Here is a 19,204-nt window from a genome sequence, read left to right on the forward strand (position 1 = left end):
CGTTGAAAACCTGCAGAGCCCTGGTACATGGAGATGGAAGGTCCGATTCCCCACATGAGTAGTTTCTTACTAAGTGATCCTTAGTGCCTGCCGTTCAGCGGGGTGCCCGGGGCTCTGCAGCTCCATGGTAGTGTGAGGCCACAGGTCAGGCATCCGGTGCCACGTGTACTAACTACCCGATCGTGTACAATCGGCCCAGGCCTTGGAAGGAGCCCAAAGCGTGCGTGTGTTTAAGACATGCTGAAATGCTTTGTTTTGTAGGAGTTCAGAAGGAAACTCTGTTGGGAGAGAAACCTAGTTGACATGCTACGCTGCCTACAGGTGGCACTTTGTGACAAGGACTCCATCGAATGAAGAAGTCACATCTGCAGGCTAAACTATCAAAGGGAGAGAGCCCTGGAAGAGGCAAGTGTGCTGGCTAGGAGGCTGTGCTGAAGTCCCGAGCTGCAGCCACAACCCAGAGAGCGCCACCTCACCCCTAGGACCCCTCCTATGGCCTGGGTCTCTGGCTGGAACCTCTAGAAGGGAGCTGGGCCCTGCTCGAGGGGGACTTAAATGAAGCAATATCTTGGGCAGGAGCCAGTCGCACGGTGAGTTCGTATAACATGTGAAAGCAGGAAGAGCTGGCTTTGAGCTGACCGGGACCATGAGCCAGCCTGGCCGGCAGGGAATGGACAGGGGGCACTGAGGGGAGAGACACTGTGCCACAAGAGGAATCATCTTAAAGCAGCAGAAACTGGCGTGGACACACAGACACTAGCACTTCCTAAAGGTCCCTTCAATTAGCACTGAGTGACACTCCACAGATCGCCATGTTGAGCATTTGTTTAAATGCATTTTGGTATTAAAAAAAAATGGTGCCCGGCGCCGGTGGCTCACACCTGTTATCCTAGATACTCAGGAGCCTGAGATCTGAGGATCACAGTTCAAAGCCAGCCCGGGCAGGAAAGACCGTGAGACTCTTATCTCCAATTAATCACCAGAAAACCAGAAGTGGTGCTGTGGCCCAAGTGGTAGAGTGCTAGCCTTGAGCTGAAGAGCTGAGGGACAGCGCCCAGGTCCAGAGTTCAAGCCCCATGACCAATAAAAAATAGAAAAGAAAAAAGACAAGAACTTCAATGAAAAGTCTGATGACCCCTCACCTAGGTTTTAGACATGTGAACTTCAAATGTGTGTGTGTACACACGCGTGCGTGTACATGTGTACGTGCTCCCTACACTACTGTCCTCCTCAGTGCCTCCCGCTTGCTCTACCCTACGCTTCGTCACTGGGGAAGGTGGGTACTGTGCATAGGCTGCAAGGGCTGAATGAGAGCAAAAAGAAAGTTGTCATGTGGATTGGGATGGGTGGGGGGAGGGGTGGAGACAACAAAAGCAATGTTAGCGCCCAGTCATCAACCGCGACCCGGAAGCAAGAGGCAGAGAATCCTTTGGCCAGGCGCGGAGACTCCCCAGGGAGACGCCCTCGAGGGGGGCCCTGCCCAGACCTCCGCGGTCATCTGGGCACCATGAACCGGGGAACCCACCCCGAGCCTGTGGGCTCCGTGAGCGCTGCTTGCACGGTGGCGAGAATGGATGTGGGCTGGGGCAGGGGACGGGGTACAGGCACAGGCCCCAGATCCCACCCAGAAGGCCCCCGGAGCCATGGCTTACTGCCGTCGTAGTTGAGCGTGGCGAAGTTGGCCTGTTTCTCGGCGCAGCCGGCGCTGTTGCACACACGCATCTGCAGCTCGTACCAGGTGGCTTCCTGCAGGTCATACAGGATGTAGGACTTGGAGAGGGACGTCCGCTGAGCCGTGGTCCACACCAGGGTCCCGAAGGGCCGGTACTCGAGCGTGAAGGAGGTGATGGGGCAGCCGCCGTCGTTCCAGCCCACCAGGTTCAGCCGCACACGCGTGGTGTTGATGCTGGCGAACAGCTCTTGCTCCTTGGAGAACTGGGGCTCTGCGGAGGAGGAGGCGGAGGAGGTCGGGTCACGTGTGTGGGCACGCGGCAGTGTGTGTGTGGGGGAAGTCCTGCAGCCTCCCTGAGCTTCCTTCCATCCTCCCCAGGAACTCAGGCCAAATCTGGCACATAGGCCCCTGGACCGCTCGCCTGTTCATGGAGACTCGGGGATGACCTGGGTGTGAGCAGAGGGCAAAGGCCGGGGGCCGGAGCCTATTGTTGCAGGTGGAAGAGTTTCAGAAGCTGAACGCTGTTCCCACATCGCAGGTTTTAGTGGTTCACAGGCTGCCATGGGCGGGAGTGGCTGTTTCCCCGTGGGTGAATCTGACACTGAAGAGCCCTGGGTAGGATTCGGGAAGTGTCTACAGGAATCCTCCATGATGCAAACACTTAGTATTTGAGCCCAGAGACTTAGTGGATATAATTCCACATAAGACAACTCTTATCACCTAAGCTCTTCTTCTTGTGATCTCAACTCAAGCCCCAGACCGAATGCCACCCGTCACTCTCCTGCAGGCTGAGAGGAATCTGGCAAGGCCGCTCTCCCCTCCTCCTTTCCAGACTCCCAGGGCGAAGCATCCCTGCCAGAATAGTCCGTAAGGGTTGGCCCTCTGCCCCCTGACCCAGCGGCAGTGTTGAGCTCACGTAAGGAATACCGAGGTGTAAATACAAAATGTGCCCAACCCCACTTCCTGCTGGAAGGCGACGCCCGGAGCAACGGGCGGGCCTACCTACCTTTTCCCAGGGTTTTTGCCTCTATGATCTCACTGATGCGCCCAGGCCCCACTCCGTTTTGGGCGGTGAGGGTGAACTTATACCAGGTTCCACACTTCAGGTTTTCCAAGCGGTAAGACCGCTCGCTGGGGCTGATGGGAAAGCTTCCCCACTGCTCACTGTTGTCCTCGGAATACTGCAGGATGTACCCTGGGGGGACAGCAGGAGGCGCGGTCAGCATGCGGTGCCCCCGACAGGAGCTAGCTGACAGATGGACGCACTGTCTACAGGTCACACAGGGCTCGGGCTGGTACGCCTCGGGAAGAGGACACTAATAACTTTTTCTGATTCTGGAAAATTCATGCCGCCCTCCCCCCTTCTCCTCCCCCCCCCCCCCCCCCCCCCCCCCCCCCCCCCCCCCCCCCGCAGAGCAGTGCCGCGCTGTATCCACTGGTGAGACACAGATGCCATCCTACACAGTGTTAGTGGGGAGCTTGTGTTGGAGAGTGAGGTGGAAATCCAACTATCCTGTTCTCTTCTGCTCACTCTCCCGTAGTGGACGGAAGGGAACAGCTGCTGGTTTCAGAGCGTGTGTCTGAACCCTTGCGCACCATCCTGGGCTGAAGCTATTTGTTGACGGAACCCTAGTTCTGGAAAAGGGATGTGTGACTGGTGGCCCAGGAGTAGAGAACGCGGCCTCCCCCACCCTCTCCACCTGCTGCTGCGCTGACTGCCCCGGGGACCCCGGCTCCCATTCCCGCAGCCGCCCCCCAGGGTGGCGCCAGCCCGGCTCTTCCTTCACACACAACGTTCTTCAGACAGTCCAGTTCTCCGCATGACTGCTACTCTCTGTCTTTCTACATTTACTAATCAGTAACCGTCCATTTCCCAGCGCTGTCCTGAGCTGGCGTGGCTCCCCTGGACACAGAACCTCAGGCAGCGAGGGGCTCCCCTCCCACGAGCCAGAGCGGCCCGGGTCGGCGAGGAAGGCCTGGTCCCCACCGCGCCTGACCCGCGACCCGTTCTTCACGCCTGTGTCATCGCCATCAACTTGACTCTCACGTGGATGTTCTGACCTTTCCCTGTGTCCTGAGCCTCCACCGCAGGGGCCCTCAGCCCAGGCTGACCAGCACCCCGTGTTCGGGTCCCGCTGAGTTCGTTTTCCCCAGTCCATTCCCAGGAGCTCCGTTATTAACACAGGCCACGCCATTTCACCTTCCACGTGCAGCACTGCAGACCTCTCCCCCTGCACCTTCCTCCTCCGCTCATCCTTCCGTCCCCGCAGCCCCTCGGGAGCCCTGGGGCTCTTCCTTTTCTTTTCTTTCATTTTTCATTTTTGTGCTTTTGCTCTGAGATCTTCAAACCTCCTCCCCGACCCCACAGAGGAGCCTGCGCTGCGTTCTGCTCTCGCGCCTCCATTTCCTCCCCAGCCGCCGTGCATCCTGGACTTTCCTCTCCCACAGACCGTCTCAGCCGCCTGGACCCACAGGGTCCCCCTGGCTCTCGGCACCCGCCGGCGGCAGGGCTGTGGTGAGTGATGCCCACAGCCGTCGCTGTAGGCTCCCTCCTGGATGCTGCAGCTGCCTTGGGGACTCTGCTTGTCAGGCTGCTCTGTGATCACCTCCTAGACATTCTCCATCCATCAAGACCTTCGGGTCTGATGCCCTCCGTGTTCGCTCTCGTGCCCTCTCTGGCTGACAGAATCCACATTTCCTTCTTTGGAGTCTGGGATTGGGGCCTCTCGGGCCCCTTTGTGATGACGGGACGTTTCTCCCGGCCTCTGGCCCCAGCTCTGCGGAGGAGCCAGTTTCCCTCCCTCCTTCCTCACCAGAAGTCACCAGCTTGGGTGACTGATGATTGCTTCTCTGCCCGGCTGCCCAGCACCACTTAAGAAAAGTCAACAGGTTGAGGTAATTGTGAGCGCCACGGTCTGTGGCGTGTGTGCGCGGCTGGGCGCGCGGCGCTGAGGCAGTGACTTGCTTCTGCTAATGACTCCCTGCGCCTGTCACCCGGCAGCTGCCACTGGGCTGTCCCACGCGCCTCAAACCCACAGGCGCAGCCTCAACCCTAATCATCCAGCTATTTTTAAAAAGTAACCTCACCTTTTCCCTTCCTACAAAAATGGGGGGAGGGCAGAATGGAAGCTTCTCACCCCAGCCAGCAGAGTGCTGAGAACTGTCTAGCAACTGGTTCTTGGAGAGAAAAAGAGAAAAGGCCTAATTGTGGCTTTCCCAGTCTCTGAGACGCGTGGCTTGTTCCCTGCGTGGCTGTATCCTGAGCCGGAAGCCGGGAGGGCTGCGATGCCATCTCTGGGGCAGAAGTGCTGGCTGCAGCTCTTCCTGGCTTCCCCTGGCAGCGTCCGTCTTTTTATCCTCACTCCCTGCCCAGAAGGAAGGACGCTCTCGTTTTCAGGGCCCGCCCTCTGCTCTGTCACATGCTCCAGGACCTCCTGTGACTCCGTCCTTACTCTTGAGCATCGTCAGCCTCTGCCTGTAGACAAACTCCCTTCACCTTCTTTCCATCGCCGGCACGGACACCCAGACTTTACTTATGCTGGAACATTCCTCCGCGACCCTCTGCCAGCCTTACTTGCACTTTTCCACTCTGCACCAGTTGCAGTGACTGGGTACATAGGTTGCATTCCGTCTACACTCCAGGCTTTCTTCTACAACCTCTTAAGTCAGAGCCATGCTGGAGTTACTGGAAAGACTAATGAAGTGTTCAGGAAGAACCAGTCTCCAGAATCTCAGAAGAGAGGGGCACGAGAGGCAGAAACAGAGAGAAAAACAGAGAGACGCTCAGAGAGAGAGAGAGACAGAAGGAAACAGTCAGAGACAGAGGAAGAGACAGAGGACAGAGCGAGTGAGAGAGAAACAGAGAGAGGAAAACACACAGAGGAGAAACACAGAGAGAGAACCAGTCTTTCTTTTTCTTTTTGTTTGTCATTTGTCATAATTTTGTGAATGAGACTCTTGGGATGAATGATTTTGAGTTTCACCGCGTTGTGTAGACGTAGACATATGCTTTCCTGCTTAGAACGTAAAGCATGTGTTGTATGTGCTGTCCTTAGGAGCAGAGCACACTCACACGCAACAGCTCTTTGATGGAGAGTGTGGCTAGCTGACCGACGCCTTGCACAAGCTGTCGAGGACTGGGGCCAAGTCTAATTACCTCGGATGGAGCTGCCCCCGTTGTCTCCAGGAAGCCAAGAAAGAGTGATGGAGGAAGATGTCGTTTTGGAAACCGTAAGCCGAGGCTGGTCGGGTGGCACTGGAGGAGAAACAGTTTTTGGAAAACAAGAATTAGTTTTGCATGTGCTGAATCCTTGGTCCCAGTCATTTACCAAATCACTTTTAACAGCCATTTATTAAACACGTGTTTGAGGTTGCCAAAATACGCAATTCACTTCTGTCAAAATGTCTTTTTTATTGATATCCTGGGCTGAAGAGATAAAGCAGAGCGAATCTATTATTTAAGGAAATTCAACCAGATTTCCCTGGGATTTATATCTCCTCATAATTCCTTGAGTTCTGGGCTGTTCATCACACATCGAGATCTTACTAAGGAGGCACACATTATTCTACTCTGAGTTTCAGCTGTGAAATTTAAGAGAAAAAAGATTTATGATATCCACTTAGCTGCACTGCTTTGAGGGGGTAGGAGGGGAGAGGGAGGGAAGGAGGGAGGGAGGGAGGGAGAGAGAGAGAGAAAAAGAGAGAGAGAGAGAAAGAGAGAGAGAGAGAGAGAAAGTCTCATCTACTGTGGAAATAGAGACAGGAGGATTGGGAATTCAAAGTAAGCCTGGACAAAACACAAAGGGCCATAGGTGCTGTGGCAGAGTACTTGCATGAAGGAGGCCTGGATTCCATCCCCATTCCCACAAAAGCAAAATCTTTCTAAGCTCTGCATCCAAATGCAAGCTTTACCCCTTACATCTGAAAATTAGAAACGAGCCATTGAACAGCAGCCCAGCAGCCCATGAACTGAGCACACACGGGACTTGCAGGACAGGCACTTGTAGATGCTGGGTCTCCGTTGGGGACTGACTCTGAAGACAGAAACACTGGAGACAATTTGGAACCAGGCCATTCAAGAAAGAACGAAAGCTTCATACAAAAGGTCGTTCTCTCTTCCAGAGTCTGCCATGTTGACTTGAAGGCCTGAATGCCTGGCCCGTCTCTCTAGTATTCTAAAACACTATGCTGTCTCTCAAAATGCCCCGGAATGCTCCTGACTTGGTTTAACTCAAAATTTAAGATTGATTTTGCAGTATTGTTCAAAAAAATATTGTTTCCCCACCTCCCACTCCTTTGCATCCCATGAAACACAGTATTGATCTTGTTTATGTTTGCTGTGATCTGTGCAGGTGAAACACTTCAACCTAAAGATGCATGCACTTGGACATTCTTCCAGTAAAACAGAGCATCTCCATACACCTTAATCTCAACCCAGTCCATAGCTGCCTGGGATTTCAGCACAATTTTAATATGATAATCTTAGGAGATTGTTTTGTACATTTTAGGTAGTGCAAGAAATAAAATGCACAATTAAGTAATACAGCAATATATTTAGAATTTCTTAGTGCCATATATATGAATGATATTGATTAATTAGGAGGTATAAAAGGTCACTGTTTAGATTCATTTTCATTTGTGCTCTCTGGGTTACAGATGCACATGGACACAGTATAATTAGTGGAAGCTCTTAAAAAGGAAATTTTCAGAGATGTTTACTAAATAAAAATAAAGAAAATCAGGCTTTTTCAATGCAAAGAAGCATATAACATTCCTGTATTATCTCTGGAATCATACATGCCATTGTTTGATTTTTAAAATTATATTTTCCAGAATGCACAAGTCATTTTTTTTTTTGGTAATGTGAAAATAGCAATTCGTTCATTCTAAAAGCTGACTTTTCCATGCATTGGCTTTGCTCTCTGCCGGCGAGGCTGGTAGGTGGAAGGTATTTTGTTCGGGAGAGTCCTAGGATTCTGTACCTTGCACTTGTAAATTTAAAATAATTTCATCGGACCCCCAGTTGTTGTTGGCGACGCAGCTGTAGTAGCCGGAGTCCTCAGCCTTCACTGTGCGGATGATGAAGCTGCCGTTGCTGAAGACGCCCCGGCGTCCGTCAACCGTCACCAGGCTGGGCGTCCCGTTACTGCCTCACAGGAAGAAAGATGCACAGATTAAAGAAATTACAACCCACATTAGCTGAGGCTGGGGAGCAGCACCAAGCCTTTCTCTGAAGGAAACAGCACATTGGCAAGGGTCATACTTGGCCCCTTACAAGAGGTTTAACTAGGGTGACAAGATGAAGACCACCGCACAGCTGCTTTGTTTTGTTTTTCATTGTCAGCACTGTTACGCGAGGGCTGGGTCCATGCCAGGGGCCTGGATTCCAGTCGAACCTTTGGTCAAGTGCTGAGGATGGTCCTGGCCACACGAGTCTAGACTAGAACATTCTTGAGACTGCGACGAAGAAATTCAAGGGATTACTCTGGTGACCAAGGTATATGAGGCAAACTAAATCTTGTGATCTCTTACACTTAAAATTACAATTCTTCTTTAAGTTTTTTTTTTAATCCTTACATAGTTGTACAAAGGGATTTCAATTCAACCTGAAAATTTACTTTTTTTCTTCTACCAATCCTGGGGGTTGAACTCAGGGCCTGGTCATAGTCCCTGAGCTTTGTTGCTCAAGACTAGCAGTCTACTGCTAGACTGACAGCTCCATTTCCTGCTCTTTTGGTACTTATTTGGAGGTAAGACTCTTGGGCTTTCCTGCATGGGCTGGCTTTGAACCGAGACCCTCAGATCTCAACTCCTGAGTATCTAGGAGTACAGGTGCGAGCTTCCCAGCCAGCAAGTCATTTTGTGAGTACAGTGCATCTTGATCAGTGTCCCTCCATGAGCAGTAAGTGGCCTCCTAGCGAGGCTGTGAGTTGGTTCTCATGTAAAGACGTGTCATCACAACCATGGTGGCTGGGGACACGCCCACACCCGGCAGAATGCCAGCTGGGCCTCAGGTATATATCAATGTCCTGTGGCTTACAAACTTTAAATGCCAATGGACTTAGTACATTCATTTCAAGCATGGGTGCTTCTGAAGTTCCTTTGTTTGGAAATAGGCACTCTTCTGAATCCATTACACCAAGTCTCTGCTCATTAGTGAATTCTCAACTCTTTATTTATAACCTAATTTTTTCCCCTATGAATAAGGATAAAGCACGTTTAAAACACATATGGACAGAATGCCTCACACCTACTCTCTCCCTTCTATCTTGGCTGCTTTATTTTTTTTTATTAAACTAATTACTATTGAGCATGGAAAGGCAGTTTTATATTTAAAAAGTCCTAATGCATTCTATTTCTTGAAGTTTCTTCTCAGAGCATGTGAGTTAGGATTAGATTGTCCATTATCTGTGAAGTAAAGGCTGATGTGACAGCTTACCATGGGTCATGTTCATGTCGACAGAGCACCCGGCTGGTGAGAAGCATCACAAGCATGACTAGACTGGTTGTGCTATTTTTCACTTTGAATTTTCCCATGACTTCTAGGGTCTGGGTTTATAAAAAAACAGATGCACTTGGGGCTGGGAAGGTGGCTCAGTGGTAGAGCGCTTGCCTTGCATGCCTGAGGCCCTGGGTTCAATTCCTCAGCACCACATAAGCAAAAAGAAAAAAGCGGGAAGTGGTGCTGTGGCTCAAGTGGTCGAGCGCTAGCCTTGAGCTGAAGAGCTGAGGGACAGCGCCCAGGCCCAGAGTTCAGGCCCCACGACCGGACCCCGCTCCCCTAAAAAAAACAGATGCACTAAAGATGATCCTTTTAGGGCTACACTGATGTTGTTACCCCCATCTCAGAAGAGAGTTGGGTTTTCCATGAGCTTTCCTTAGAGTGCATGAAGGAGATGTCTACCAGATCCAGAGCAAGTCTGATGTGCTGTCCGGGAGGGGGTGTGCGCATCACAGGTGTACATCGGGTTACTGGTTACCTGTCTTTCATCCACTTCACTGCGGGCGAGGGGTCCCCAACAGCTTTACAAGGCAAGACAATGTCTTTCATCCACGGAGTGGTCACCGTCCCGCTGAAGGTGAGGATTCGCGCAGGAGCTAGAACAACACCCCAGGTCAGAGGCCCAGTGACTGCCCCCCATCACCTGCGCAGAGCCTGCGTGGTGCCCAGGGCGCCAGCCAGCGAGCCTCCCACCACCCTCGGGGTGCAGAGATCTCAGCATTTCCCTACAAGAACACACAAGGAGCTGAAAGACCCACAGCAGCATTTCTTCCTTCTAATGGCTAGAAAGGAGAAATCCAAATGAGATATCTGGGGCTTCATGAGCCAAGAAGTAGGAAGCTGCATCTTCTATGCTGCGCTCCTCTATGAGTTCAATTACTTTCCAAAGCATTTATGAAGTGGGTCGACTCAGTACTAAGGCTGCACATTAAAATACGCTTTTAATATCTGGGAGGATAGACAATAGGAACATAAAGCCTAATAGACAGGAAGACATAATCAAAAGCAGCTTCTATTTATCAACTACACAGAACCTTCCAGACTCCACGCTATCAGCTAGATCTTTGGCGCACCTAGTAAGGAAAACAAGCATTGTTCAGAGTGGCATCTTTTCAAGATCCACCATTTATCTGAGGTTGTAATTCAGAGGCCCAAACAGGAGCTTCTTCCAGAAGCCTCTGGCACAGGTGCAGCCCCAGGAGCTTGCCTGACTTCTCGGGGCATCGCCAGCTTTGCTTCAGCTAGCACAGCGACGCGACCCTGCTGGGGGCTGCGGTGGAAGTGGAGACGTGGTCCCGGGACCCACCTTTTGCCAGTGGCTCCACCGTGATGATCTCACTGCTGTTCCCTCGACCTGCGGAGGTGACGGCCACCACCCAGACGCTGTACTGACGGTTCCGGCTCAGGTTGGGAATTCTGTAGGAAAATGAGTCAGGGGAGGCTTCAAACTCGCTGATCACCTGTGAGAGGAGACAGAAAGGTTCCGACACTCAGAGAGGGAAGTGGCACGGCGAGCTTTCCTGAACGAATGATGACTGCCTCACGTTCTGGTGCAGCAGACGAGGGCCGGCCCTCACCGCCCTCTCACAGGCCTGACTTGCAACAGGGGAACTCATCCCGTGTCGCTGACCTGTCCTCTACAGAGGTCACCACGGAGCCACTGCACCTGTAGATCATGTGCCATGGCCCTTCCGGTTTGGGCCAAGGTGAAGTAACGAGAACTAGATTTATTCTGCGTCAAACCACAAAAGAGCACACAGACTATACAGAACACACAGAAACGGTTTTAAAGGCTTCATAGGTTGGCTGAGGAATGACAGAGATCTCTGAGAGCTGGGAAGGGATGAGGGAAACCTTACAATCGCAGGGCTTCTGTATTTCCACAGAGGGAGCTATCATTGGGAGACCAGCTCGGGAGGAAGCGAGAGCAGTTGGGACAGAGTCTAGACGTGAGAACCGTGTAAGGAGAACGCTAGAGATCTGAAATGGTCTACTTTGGTAGGCAGCAGAGGAGGAGTGTGCATGCCTATAAGGAAACTACCGGAAGCCTGGGAGAGAAGCATCTGGAAGGACTGAGGGCGCACTGGGCTGGGAATAGTAAGCGCACATACTCACTGACTGTTCCCACCAGCCAGGTTGAACCTCAAGATCCAAGGGGTGCTGAGCTACATGTGGACATTAAACAAACGTAGGGAACAATTAGCCTAGACTAGCCCTGCCTGCCAGCCTTGGAACATCACACAATTAGCCTAGACTAGCCCTGCCTGCCAGCCTTGGAACATCACACAATTCCACAGCATATATGTTAGCTAGTGCGTACGAGCTCCATGTCTTCATGTGTACACCTTCACCAGGTCTTACACCTCCACCAGGTCTTACACCTCATGCCCTTTCTCCCCCAAACCTCAGAAGAATTTAGCATTTGTTCTTAGTAAACAAAAGAGACAATCCCCAGAGCGCATGCACTTTTATTGTGTGGTATCCCAAGCCCATGTATTGATGCCAACTTGATTTCACAAAGCTTAATGCTATATGATAACAACTGCTCTTATTGCATCAACAAATCATTAAAATATATTTGTAAAAGGAAGGGTTTTCTGCCCAGAGTATATAGGTATGAGGTACAGTTGGTGGTTGCTTCCAAAATATACATTTGATTATTTATCAGCTTCCCACCATGTAAGGTGTGACTAAAACAACAGGGAAAATACAATTTCTTAATAACATATTTGCTTCCCCATTTATACAGATAATTAACCATGAACGTAAGTTGAAGCATCCCCTACAGGTGGGCTGGTGTTTCTCTAGACATCTAACGGGAGCCGAGAGTCTGGCTGCTCCACATTTCCTCATGGTTACTTGGAAAAGTCAGTGCACTGGCATTTCCACTTATTGACATTACTGCTTGGCTCTCTGAAGTCTGAAATAACTCAGAATCATTTTCCTTATCTGAAGGAAAGGCAAGTCCAACATGTAAACAAAGACCATTTGTTTCCTTTGATATATACATATATATCTATGCAAAGGCTTGATTTGTTTCCTTTGATGTGTGTGTGTGTGTGTGTGTGTGTGTGTGTCACTGTAAATGTGACATTTCCTGCCATCTTAAAGTTTTAGCAATAGCCTTAACTATCCCCAAAGATTGCATTGCCTTCTTTCCTAACAAAAACACAAGGCCCCCCATGCAGCCTGATCTCCACACTGTCTAGCCTTCCGCCTCTGGGCTCTGGAGGAGTGAAGCCTCTCTGGAGAGAGATGTCTGGGTTGATTAGGAATGGGAGGCGGATCTGAGTTCCAAGGAAGTCCAACATTAGACTTGGTAAGTCTGTCAGATCTGGGAAGATGGTTAGTCTGCGGCATAGCACAGCCCTGCTCACAGTAGCAGAGGGGGCTGAGCTGGGATCAGAGCTGGGAGGGCAAAGGAGGTCTACTTGTGGATCCTGAAGGAGAGAGCAAGACGGGCATCTGGAGGGTCACCAAGGGCCCCACGTGCCTCCAAAGAGAGAAGCATCAGGATCACCGGGTATTCACGTTCATCAGAAACCCTCAGCTGTGCATGGGTGTATTTCAATCCATGCAAGCACTTCACCAAGCAGGTAATAGGTAAAGGTTTTGAAAAACAAAAAAGAGTGAAACGGGAAGAATTAATCAGAAGCTCATTCAGGCTAGTGAAGCAAACCTAATTGATTAAAATCCTTCTCCTTAACGCTCAGCCAGAAACATTTATTCTGAGTAAGAGCCATGATGAACATTGCTTAGTTATTAAACATTTGCTTCAATACCGTAATAATAGCAGTTTTGTGTTCTTTTTGTTCAGAACCAGGTTTCTGCAACCCACCCATCTCACAGTACGGAAGGTGAGCTGTCTGTCCCGGCATGCACTTTATGGTGCAACAGTCTCTTCAAATCCTGAGAATATCTGGTGAGAAGGGTTCCATCTGAAATCCGAATTTCTCCTGATATTTCAGCAGGGGAATACATCAAAGGCTTCAGCGTGTGGACGAGGGAGTAGAAGGGGACAGGCAGGGCAATAGAAGAAGGCAGTGCAGTTTACACAGAGGGAGACTCCCATGTGGGGGTCTCAGGGATCAAGGAACCAAATATGGAAATGCAGAAGCTTCCCTCAGGATTTAAATATCTAAATATTTACATCTGGTAGATTTTTATCTGCTCATTCTCATTTTCTTGAGGGCTAAGGAAGGGATAATAGTAATTCTAGATTTTATTAGGCCTAAAGAGTGACTTCATCTTGAATGGATTACTAAAACTGGACCAAAAAATGTTTTAAAGGAAGGCTTGGATGATGGGAAATCCAGTCATCAGCATCCTGGGAGCTGGGTCCAGGCTCTGGGGCCAGGAGATGGGCATGGGTCTCTGTGGGAATTCTGCCCAGTTTTGATTGGCTCTGTGTCAGGAAAGATGGTGTTGATGGGACAATTTTGGACTTGGCTGTCACCTATCCTGCCCCTCTCATTAATTCTGCAAGCCATCTGAGCAAACATGTGCTTCACTACCTTGAAGATCTCGGCTTAGAATCAACTTTTATAATCAACCAAATCTCTTCTCCGCTGAAATTGCTAAGGAGCACCCATGCCTCTTGCATGGTGGTCCAGGGAAGAGAAGGAGTGGAATCACAGGATCCTCACCAGCAGATGCCATTTCACTCAGACTAAACCCAGCATATGCGTGTGTGCACGTGTGTGTGCATGTGTGTGTGTGTGTATGCATGTGTGTAGGGTGGAACTCTCACTGCAGATGTATACTAAGAATGTTTAGTATATTTCAAACTGGCATGCTGCTGCTGTGTATGGTGGAGGCAGTGTGCGTGCCCATGGCTGATAACTGATGACGAGAATTCTGAGGCACAGGGGACAGCCATATTGCTGGACCACAGTCCTCTCCTGAGTTGTGTTGAGAAAATCTGCACAAAGGCTCCGAGGGTCATACTGAGTTTGCTCCTCATCATTCCTGAGCTCCACTCCAGTGTGGAGATGATAGATAGGTCAGACGATAATTTGACAGCAAGAGGGTTCATGTCTTTTTCTTGTTCTTTGTTTTGTCCACAACAGGGACCCAAACTCAGCATCTAGTGCTCTGGCTCATTGGCTGGCACCTGAGCCACACCTCCAGTCCCAACAAGAGGGCTCATTAAGAATGCCCAATTCCTATTCCTATTCGGAAATGAAATCATTTGAATTTCACTTTTAAAACCATTCTCGTCTTCATGGTTGAGAACATGGATTAATATTGGCAAGAGGGGAATAAGTGAACACTTCACGTACATGATTTAGAAATACCTCCTAGACACACATATATCCGTATATATGTTTTACAGGACTCTTGACATATCCAACTCCTCCAGTGCAGCTATGGGGATAAATCTTGTAACATCGGGGCCAGGCAGCTTGTATGTCAAGTGTAGTCTTTGTGCTTTACTATCTCAGGAGGTCTGTCTGGTACAACACAGGCTTCTCCTGAATTCCCTGACCATTTGTCCCAGCAGTTTGAGGAAGGAGACAGGGTTCATCTTTTCCCACGGCTTCAGGCAAAGCCTGGGAGAGGCCCAGCAGGACTCCGCCCAGTCAGAGCTGCTTTTGCTCTCTGAGGTTGACATGATTCTATCCCTCTTTATTCAGAAGATAGGTTTGGCAGGTGTGTAGGATAAAACTAACCACATGGAGCTACCTTAAATGCTCTTTGATAATGTCCAAAATTTACAGGCTCATGCCTATAATCCTAGCTACTCAGGAGGCTGAGATCTAAGGTTTGATACCAGCCAGGGGCAGGAAAATCCTTGAGACTCTTGTCTCCAATTAATGACCAAAAAAAAAAAAAAGCCAAAAGTAAAGCTGTGGCTTGGGTGTGGGCACCAGGCTTGAACAGGAAAACTGTTAGAATGAGACCCACACTCTGAGTCTAAAGCCTCAGGACCAGACAAAAGAAAATAACAGCAACAAACCCAACCCAAAAACCAAATGTTTACAAAAAGACTGCTGAATTCACTACTAGAGCCCTCCCATTATTTAGCCTAAGGGGTGGGTCGTAAAGCCTTCTGTAATCTTCTCCAGCCCTCCGGGTGTGAGGACACCCTGTACTGCCCTTCCCTGTATTCTGCTGGAGGCTAAGCCCTTGTTTTGCCAGGTCAGCACTAATCCCTCAGGAGCCTAGTTCATAGCGCTGGGTTAGTATCCAGGAACCAGTCATCAGAATGAACAAAAGAAATCGTTGTGTTAGGTGAGTTTAATGATGACCCAGAAATGATTTGAATGCAGGAGGAAACACTGTGTAGAAAATGACTACAAAGCGGCAGCCTGCTCAGATCAAATTATTCAGCCTGTCTGACGGATGTAAAAATAATTCCACTTAAAAAATTTCAATTAACTTTTTAATGGAAAACTAATTCTATCAAAGAAATAGGCTGCTTTAAAAAGCTCTGATATCTAATTATTAGCATGCACTCTTTAAAAATCTTGAAAGCTCTGTTTTCGTAGGTTGAATGTTCACTGCAGCGATTAAAAAAAAATCTTCCCTAAAGCAAAATAAACAAAACAGATACCTCTTTTAATTATAGGGTAAGGACACTCTAGATGCATGAAGTCTTTCTGTTTAGCAGCAGAAAAATGGCCTGGATTCCATTACGAACTACTAGGTAGCTAAATCAATCTAAAGCTCTGTGTGTGTGTGTGTGTGTGTGTGTGTGTGTGTGCATGCGTCTATAATGGGGCTTGAACTCAGGGCCTACCTGTTTGTACCCCTTGAGTCACAGCTCCCCTTCCAGATTTTTGGTGGTTAATTGGATATAAGAATCTCACGGACTTTCCTGCCTGAACTGTAGGATGTTTGAGGATTCAGCCTCCCGAGTAGCTACAATTACATGTGTGAGCCACCAGTGCCCAGCTTCAACTTAAGATTTTAAAAAGTTTCCTATGTGTAATTCATGCTGATCAGATTTCTTTGTATTCTACTTTTTCGTCCCTAAGAGACAATAATTTTATAGCTCAGAGAATGTCCTACCAGTGAGGCGGAGAACCTGGCATCTGCAGAGACCATAGTGTGTTCATGCTACTCAAGGCACCGTTGGTTTCTTTGAGTCTATACAAAATGACAGTCGGTGTTGTTGTATATATGACTGGTGGCCACTTTCTACAAAGCTTTCCAAATACAATACATGTTATTTGTTGGTATTTCAAAATCTATTTTTTTAAAAAAATCTTATAATGGTTTGAAAGTGAATTAAAATTAATGCCCCAAACAAAGATCTGAGGAAAGAAATTTTCTTCATGCATTTAGACTCAAGGATGGCATGTCATTAGCTAACTGGCATAGGTCGCCCTCCTCAGCCCTCCTAGCCTCCTGCCAGGCTGGCCTCTTGGGCACAGTTCTGTCTCAGCCCTCTTCTGCTGGGATACCACCTTGTACCCAACTTGCCTGTCTGAAATTTCAGAGTGTATTAGTCATTTGATTTGATGACTGTGACCTATTCAACGAATTCTGCATAACAGGACTAGTGTAGCCTTTGTGTAACTTTCCCAGAGGGGGGAAAATTAGGGAAGCAGTCTATTCTTAGAAATAAAGAATAATATATGCATCATATACAGTACAGTAAAAAATTCCAGCTATTTCCTTCGCTCTTAATTAAAAAGAGATTTGAAGCCAATTTAATTCCTTAAATAGTTCATGCCTTGTCAGGCTGCATGAAGAAGATAACGTGTTTTCAAAGCCAGAATCTTCGGAAAGTCTCCCCAGTTCTCGGATCGAAGGCACAGCTCAGGGAAAGAATGGAGAGGAGGGACGGACACCGGACGGGGGAGGAGAGGGGTGGTCGAGAATCAGCATGGAGGTTCAGGAACATCCTGCATTTCCTGTGTACCTGCATCATCTAGACAGACCACGGACGGGAGTGAGCCCCGACATACGCCGTGGGCTCTGGGTAATAACATGTTGCGTGTGTAGACAGGATAACCCTGATGTGAGCTATGGGCTCTGAGTAGTGAACGGAGCACTCTAGGCGGGGTGATGGCTGAGGGGGAGCCTGTGTGTGTGGAAGGAAGTGTGGGGGAGCCTGTGTATGTGGAGGGAAGTGGGTATCCATCTCTATACCTTCTGTTCAGCATTGCTGCCAACCTAAAACCACTCTAAAAATAAAGCCTGTAATCGTAGCTAGTCCGGGGGCTAAGATGGAGAAGACCGAGGGAGGATCTCAGTTCCAGGCTGGCCTCAGTGAAAAAGTTTGTTAGTCCTCCATTCTCAATAAAAGTAGCTGCATATAGTGGTGTGTGGCTGTCATCCCAGCTAGAGCCAGACACCTAAAAGAGGAGGAGCATGCACTAGGCTGACCCAGCAGGAATGTGCAAGCTTACCTCAAAAACAGAGCAAAAAAGAGCTTAGTGGAGAAAAACTTGCGAAGCCCTGAGGACAAACAACAAAAGAAGAGGGGGAGGAAAAGGAGGAGGAGGAGGAAGAGGAGGAGGAGGAAGAGGAGGAGGAAAATAGGAAGAAGAAGAAGAAGAAGAGGAAGAGTACAGAGGAAGAGATGAAGGAAGGAAGGAAGGGAAGAAGGAAAAAGGAAGAAGAAGTAAGGAAAAGGAGAAGAAGAGGGGAAAAAGGAAGAAAGTCTCTGTTGAAAGCAGCATTTAAGGCTTAAATACAAGCAGGGTGCTATGTGCTGTTTGTGCTGATCGAATGACATCTCAAAGCCAGCATTCTGGAAGTCAGAGGGTGGCTAAGAGCCTACAGTGTTTCTTTAAAGGAGACTTCCAAGCTGGGCAGGTGCCCTTGCTCACACCTCTCATCCTAGCTACTTAGGAGGCTGAGATCTAGGGATAAAGGTTTGAAGCCAGATGGGGCAGGAAAGTCTATGAGACTCTTATCTCCAATTAACTGGCAAAAAGTCAGAAGTTGAGCTGTGGCTCAAGTGGTACAGTGCCAGCCTTGAGAGACAAAGCTTAGTGACAGCCCCCAGGCCCTGAGTTCAAGCCCCACGATGGGCACCCACACACAAAAGAGTTCCAGGGTTTGACTGTGCAGAACCTCCATTGGCAGGTGTGCTCTGACCTCCTCGGCTCTAGAAGTTACAAGATTGGGCTCAGGGTTTTCCAGGCTCAGGTATCTCCTCCATTGACTCATTATAACAATGAGATGCCTTCCCATGCTGCCTGGCAATACCAGTGAGTACTGGTGATGACATGGGAGTGACAGTCGGTTCCACAGCAAGACTGAGCAGTGATTGGCTGGTCTGGTAAGATGGGGTAAGGGAAGGATGGCCAGTGATTGGCTGGTCTGGTAAGATGGGGGAAGGGAACGGTGGGCAGTGATTGGCTGGTCTGATAAGATGGGGGAAGGGAACGGTGGGCAGTGATTGGCTAGTCTGGTAAGATGGGGGAAGGGAAGGGTGGGCAGTGATTGGCTGGTCTGATAATATACGCTAAGGGGAGAGACCACCGTTAAAGGACAAGCTTTTGAAAACTACCACAGGCCTCCTTTCTGCTCTCCCAGAGAGCAGGAATCTAATAAATAGATGTGAATTCTAGTGTGATAAAAAAGTTAAAGAAGACAAATCATATTCTATTATAATATTCCTGAAGCTTCAAGAATATACTCCCCCTCGCCAGGCAAAGTGCTATACAGTTATAATCCCAGGACCTGGGATACCGAGACAGGAGAATCAAGGGTTCAAGACCAGCTTGGGTGTCGAACAAACAAGACAAACAACAAACACACACACAAACAAAACGTCTCCTGAAGACATGCACTTCCTAAGTATTTTTTAAAAAACCAGAATCCTTATGTGTTGATTCTGACCTGGATGCTTAGGGTGGCTTCACCTCCCAGAAACATCTCCAGAGCTTTTGCAGTCTCTGGGTTCTGTGACAAGATGCAGGGGACACGCATTCCATCGACAGCACGTGCCTGCCACCTAGACCCACTCAGCAAGGACCCGACCGGTCCACTGCATACGCAGATGCAGCGCGACCGTCTGCTCCTAAGCCGACTGTGGAATCTCGCCAGTGTAGGACCCAGAGCCCCAAACG

General features: G+C 49.2%; 1 protein-coding gene across 1 annotated transcript in view; it reads right to left on the reverse strand.

Moving 5' to 3' along the window:
* The window catches only part of Dscam (Down syndrome cell adhesion molecule), a 365,413-nt gene that overhangs the window by 49,005 nt on the left and 297,204 nt on the right, over nucleotides 1-19,204 (reverse strand). Inside the window, exons 21-26 of the mRNA XM_013027340.1 lie at nucleotides 10,480-10,633; nucleotides 9,652-9,769; nucleotides 7,654-7,817; nucleotides 5,829-5,927; nucleotides 2,679-2,867; nucleotides 1,653-1,943 (exon numbers count right to left, since the gene is read on the reverse strand). Coding sequence (XP_012882794.1) covers nucleotides 1,653-1,943; nucleotides 2,679-2,867; nucleotides 5,829-5,927; nucleotides 7,654-7,817; nucleotides 9,652-9,769; nucleotides 10,480-10,633 — 1,015 coding nt within the window. The remainder of the gene's footprint in view (nucleotides 1-1,652; nucleotides 1,944-2,678; nucleotides 2,868-5,828; nucleotides 5,928-7,653; nucleotides 7,818-9,651; nucleotides 9,770-10,479; nucleotides 10,634-19,204) is intronic.

The sequence above is a fragment of the Dipodomys ordii genome, unplaced genomic scaffold, assembly GCF_000151885.1.
Source record: "Dipodomys ordii isolate 6190 unplaced genomic scaffold, Dord_2.0 Scaffold103, whole genome shotgun sequence".
NCBI classification, from domain to species: domain Eukaryota; kingdom Metazoa; phylum Chordata; class Mammalia; order Rodentia; family Heteromyidae; genus Dipodomys; species Dipodomys ordii.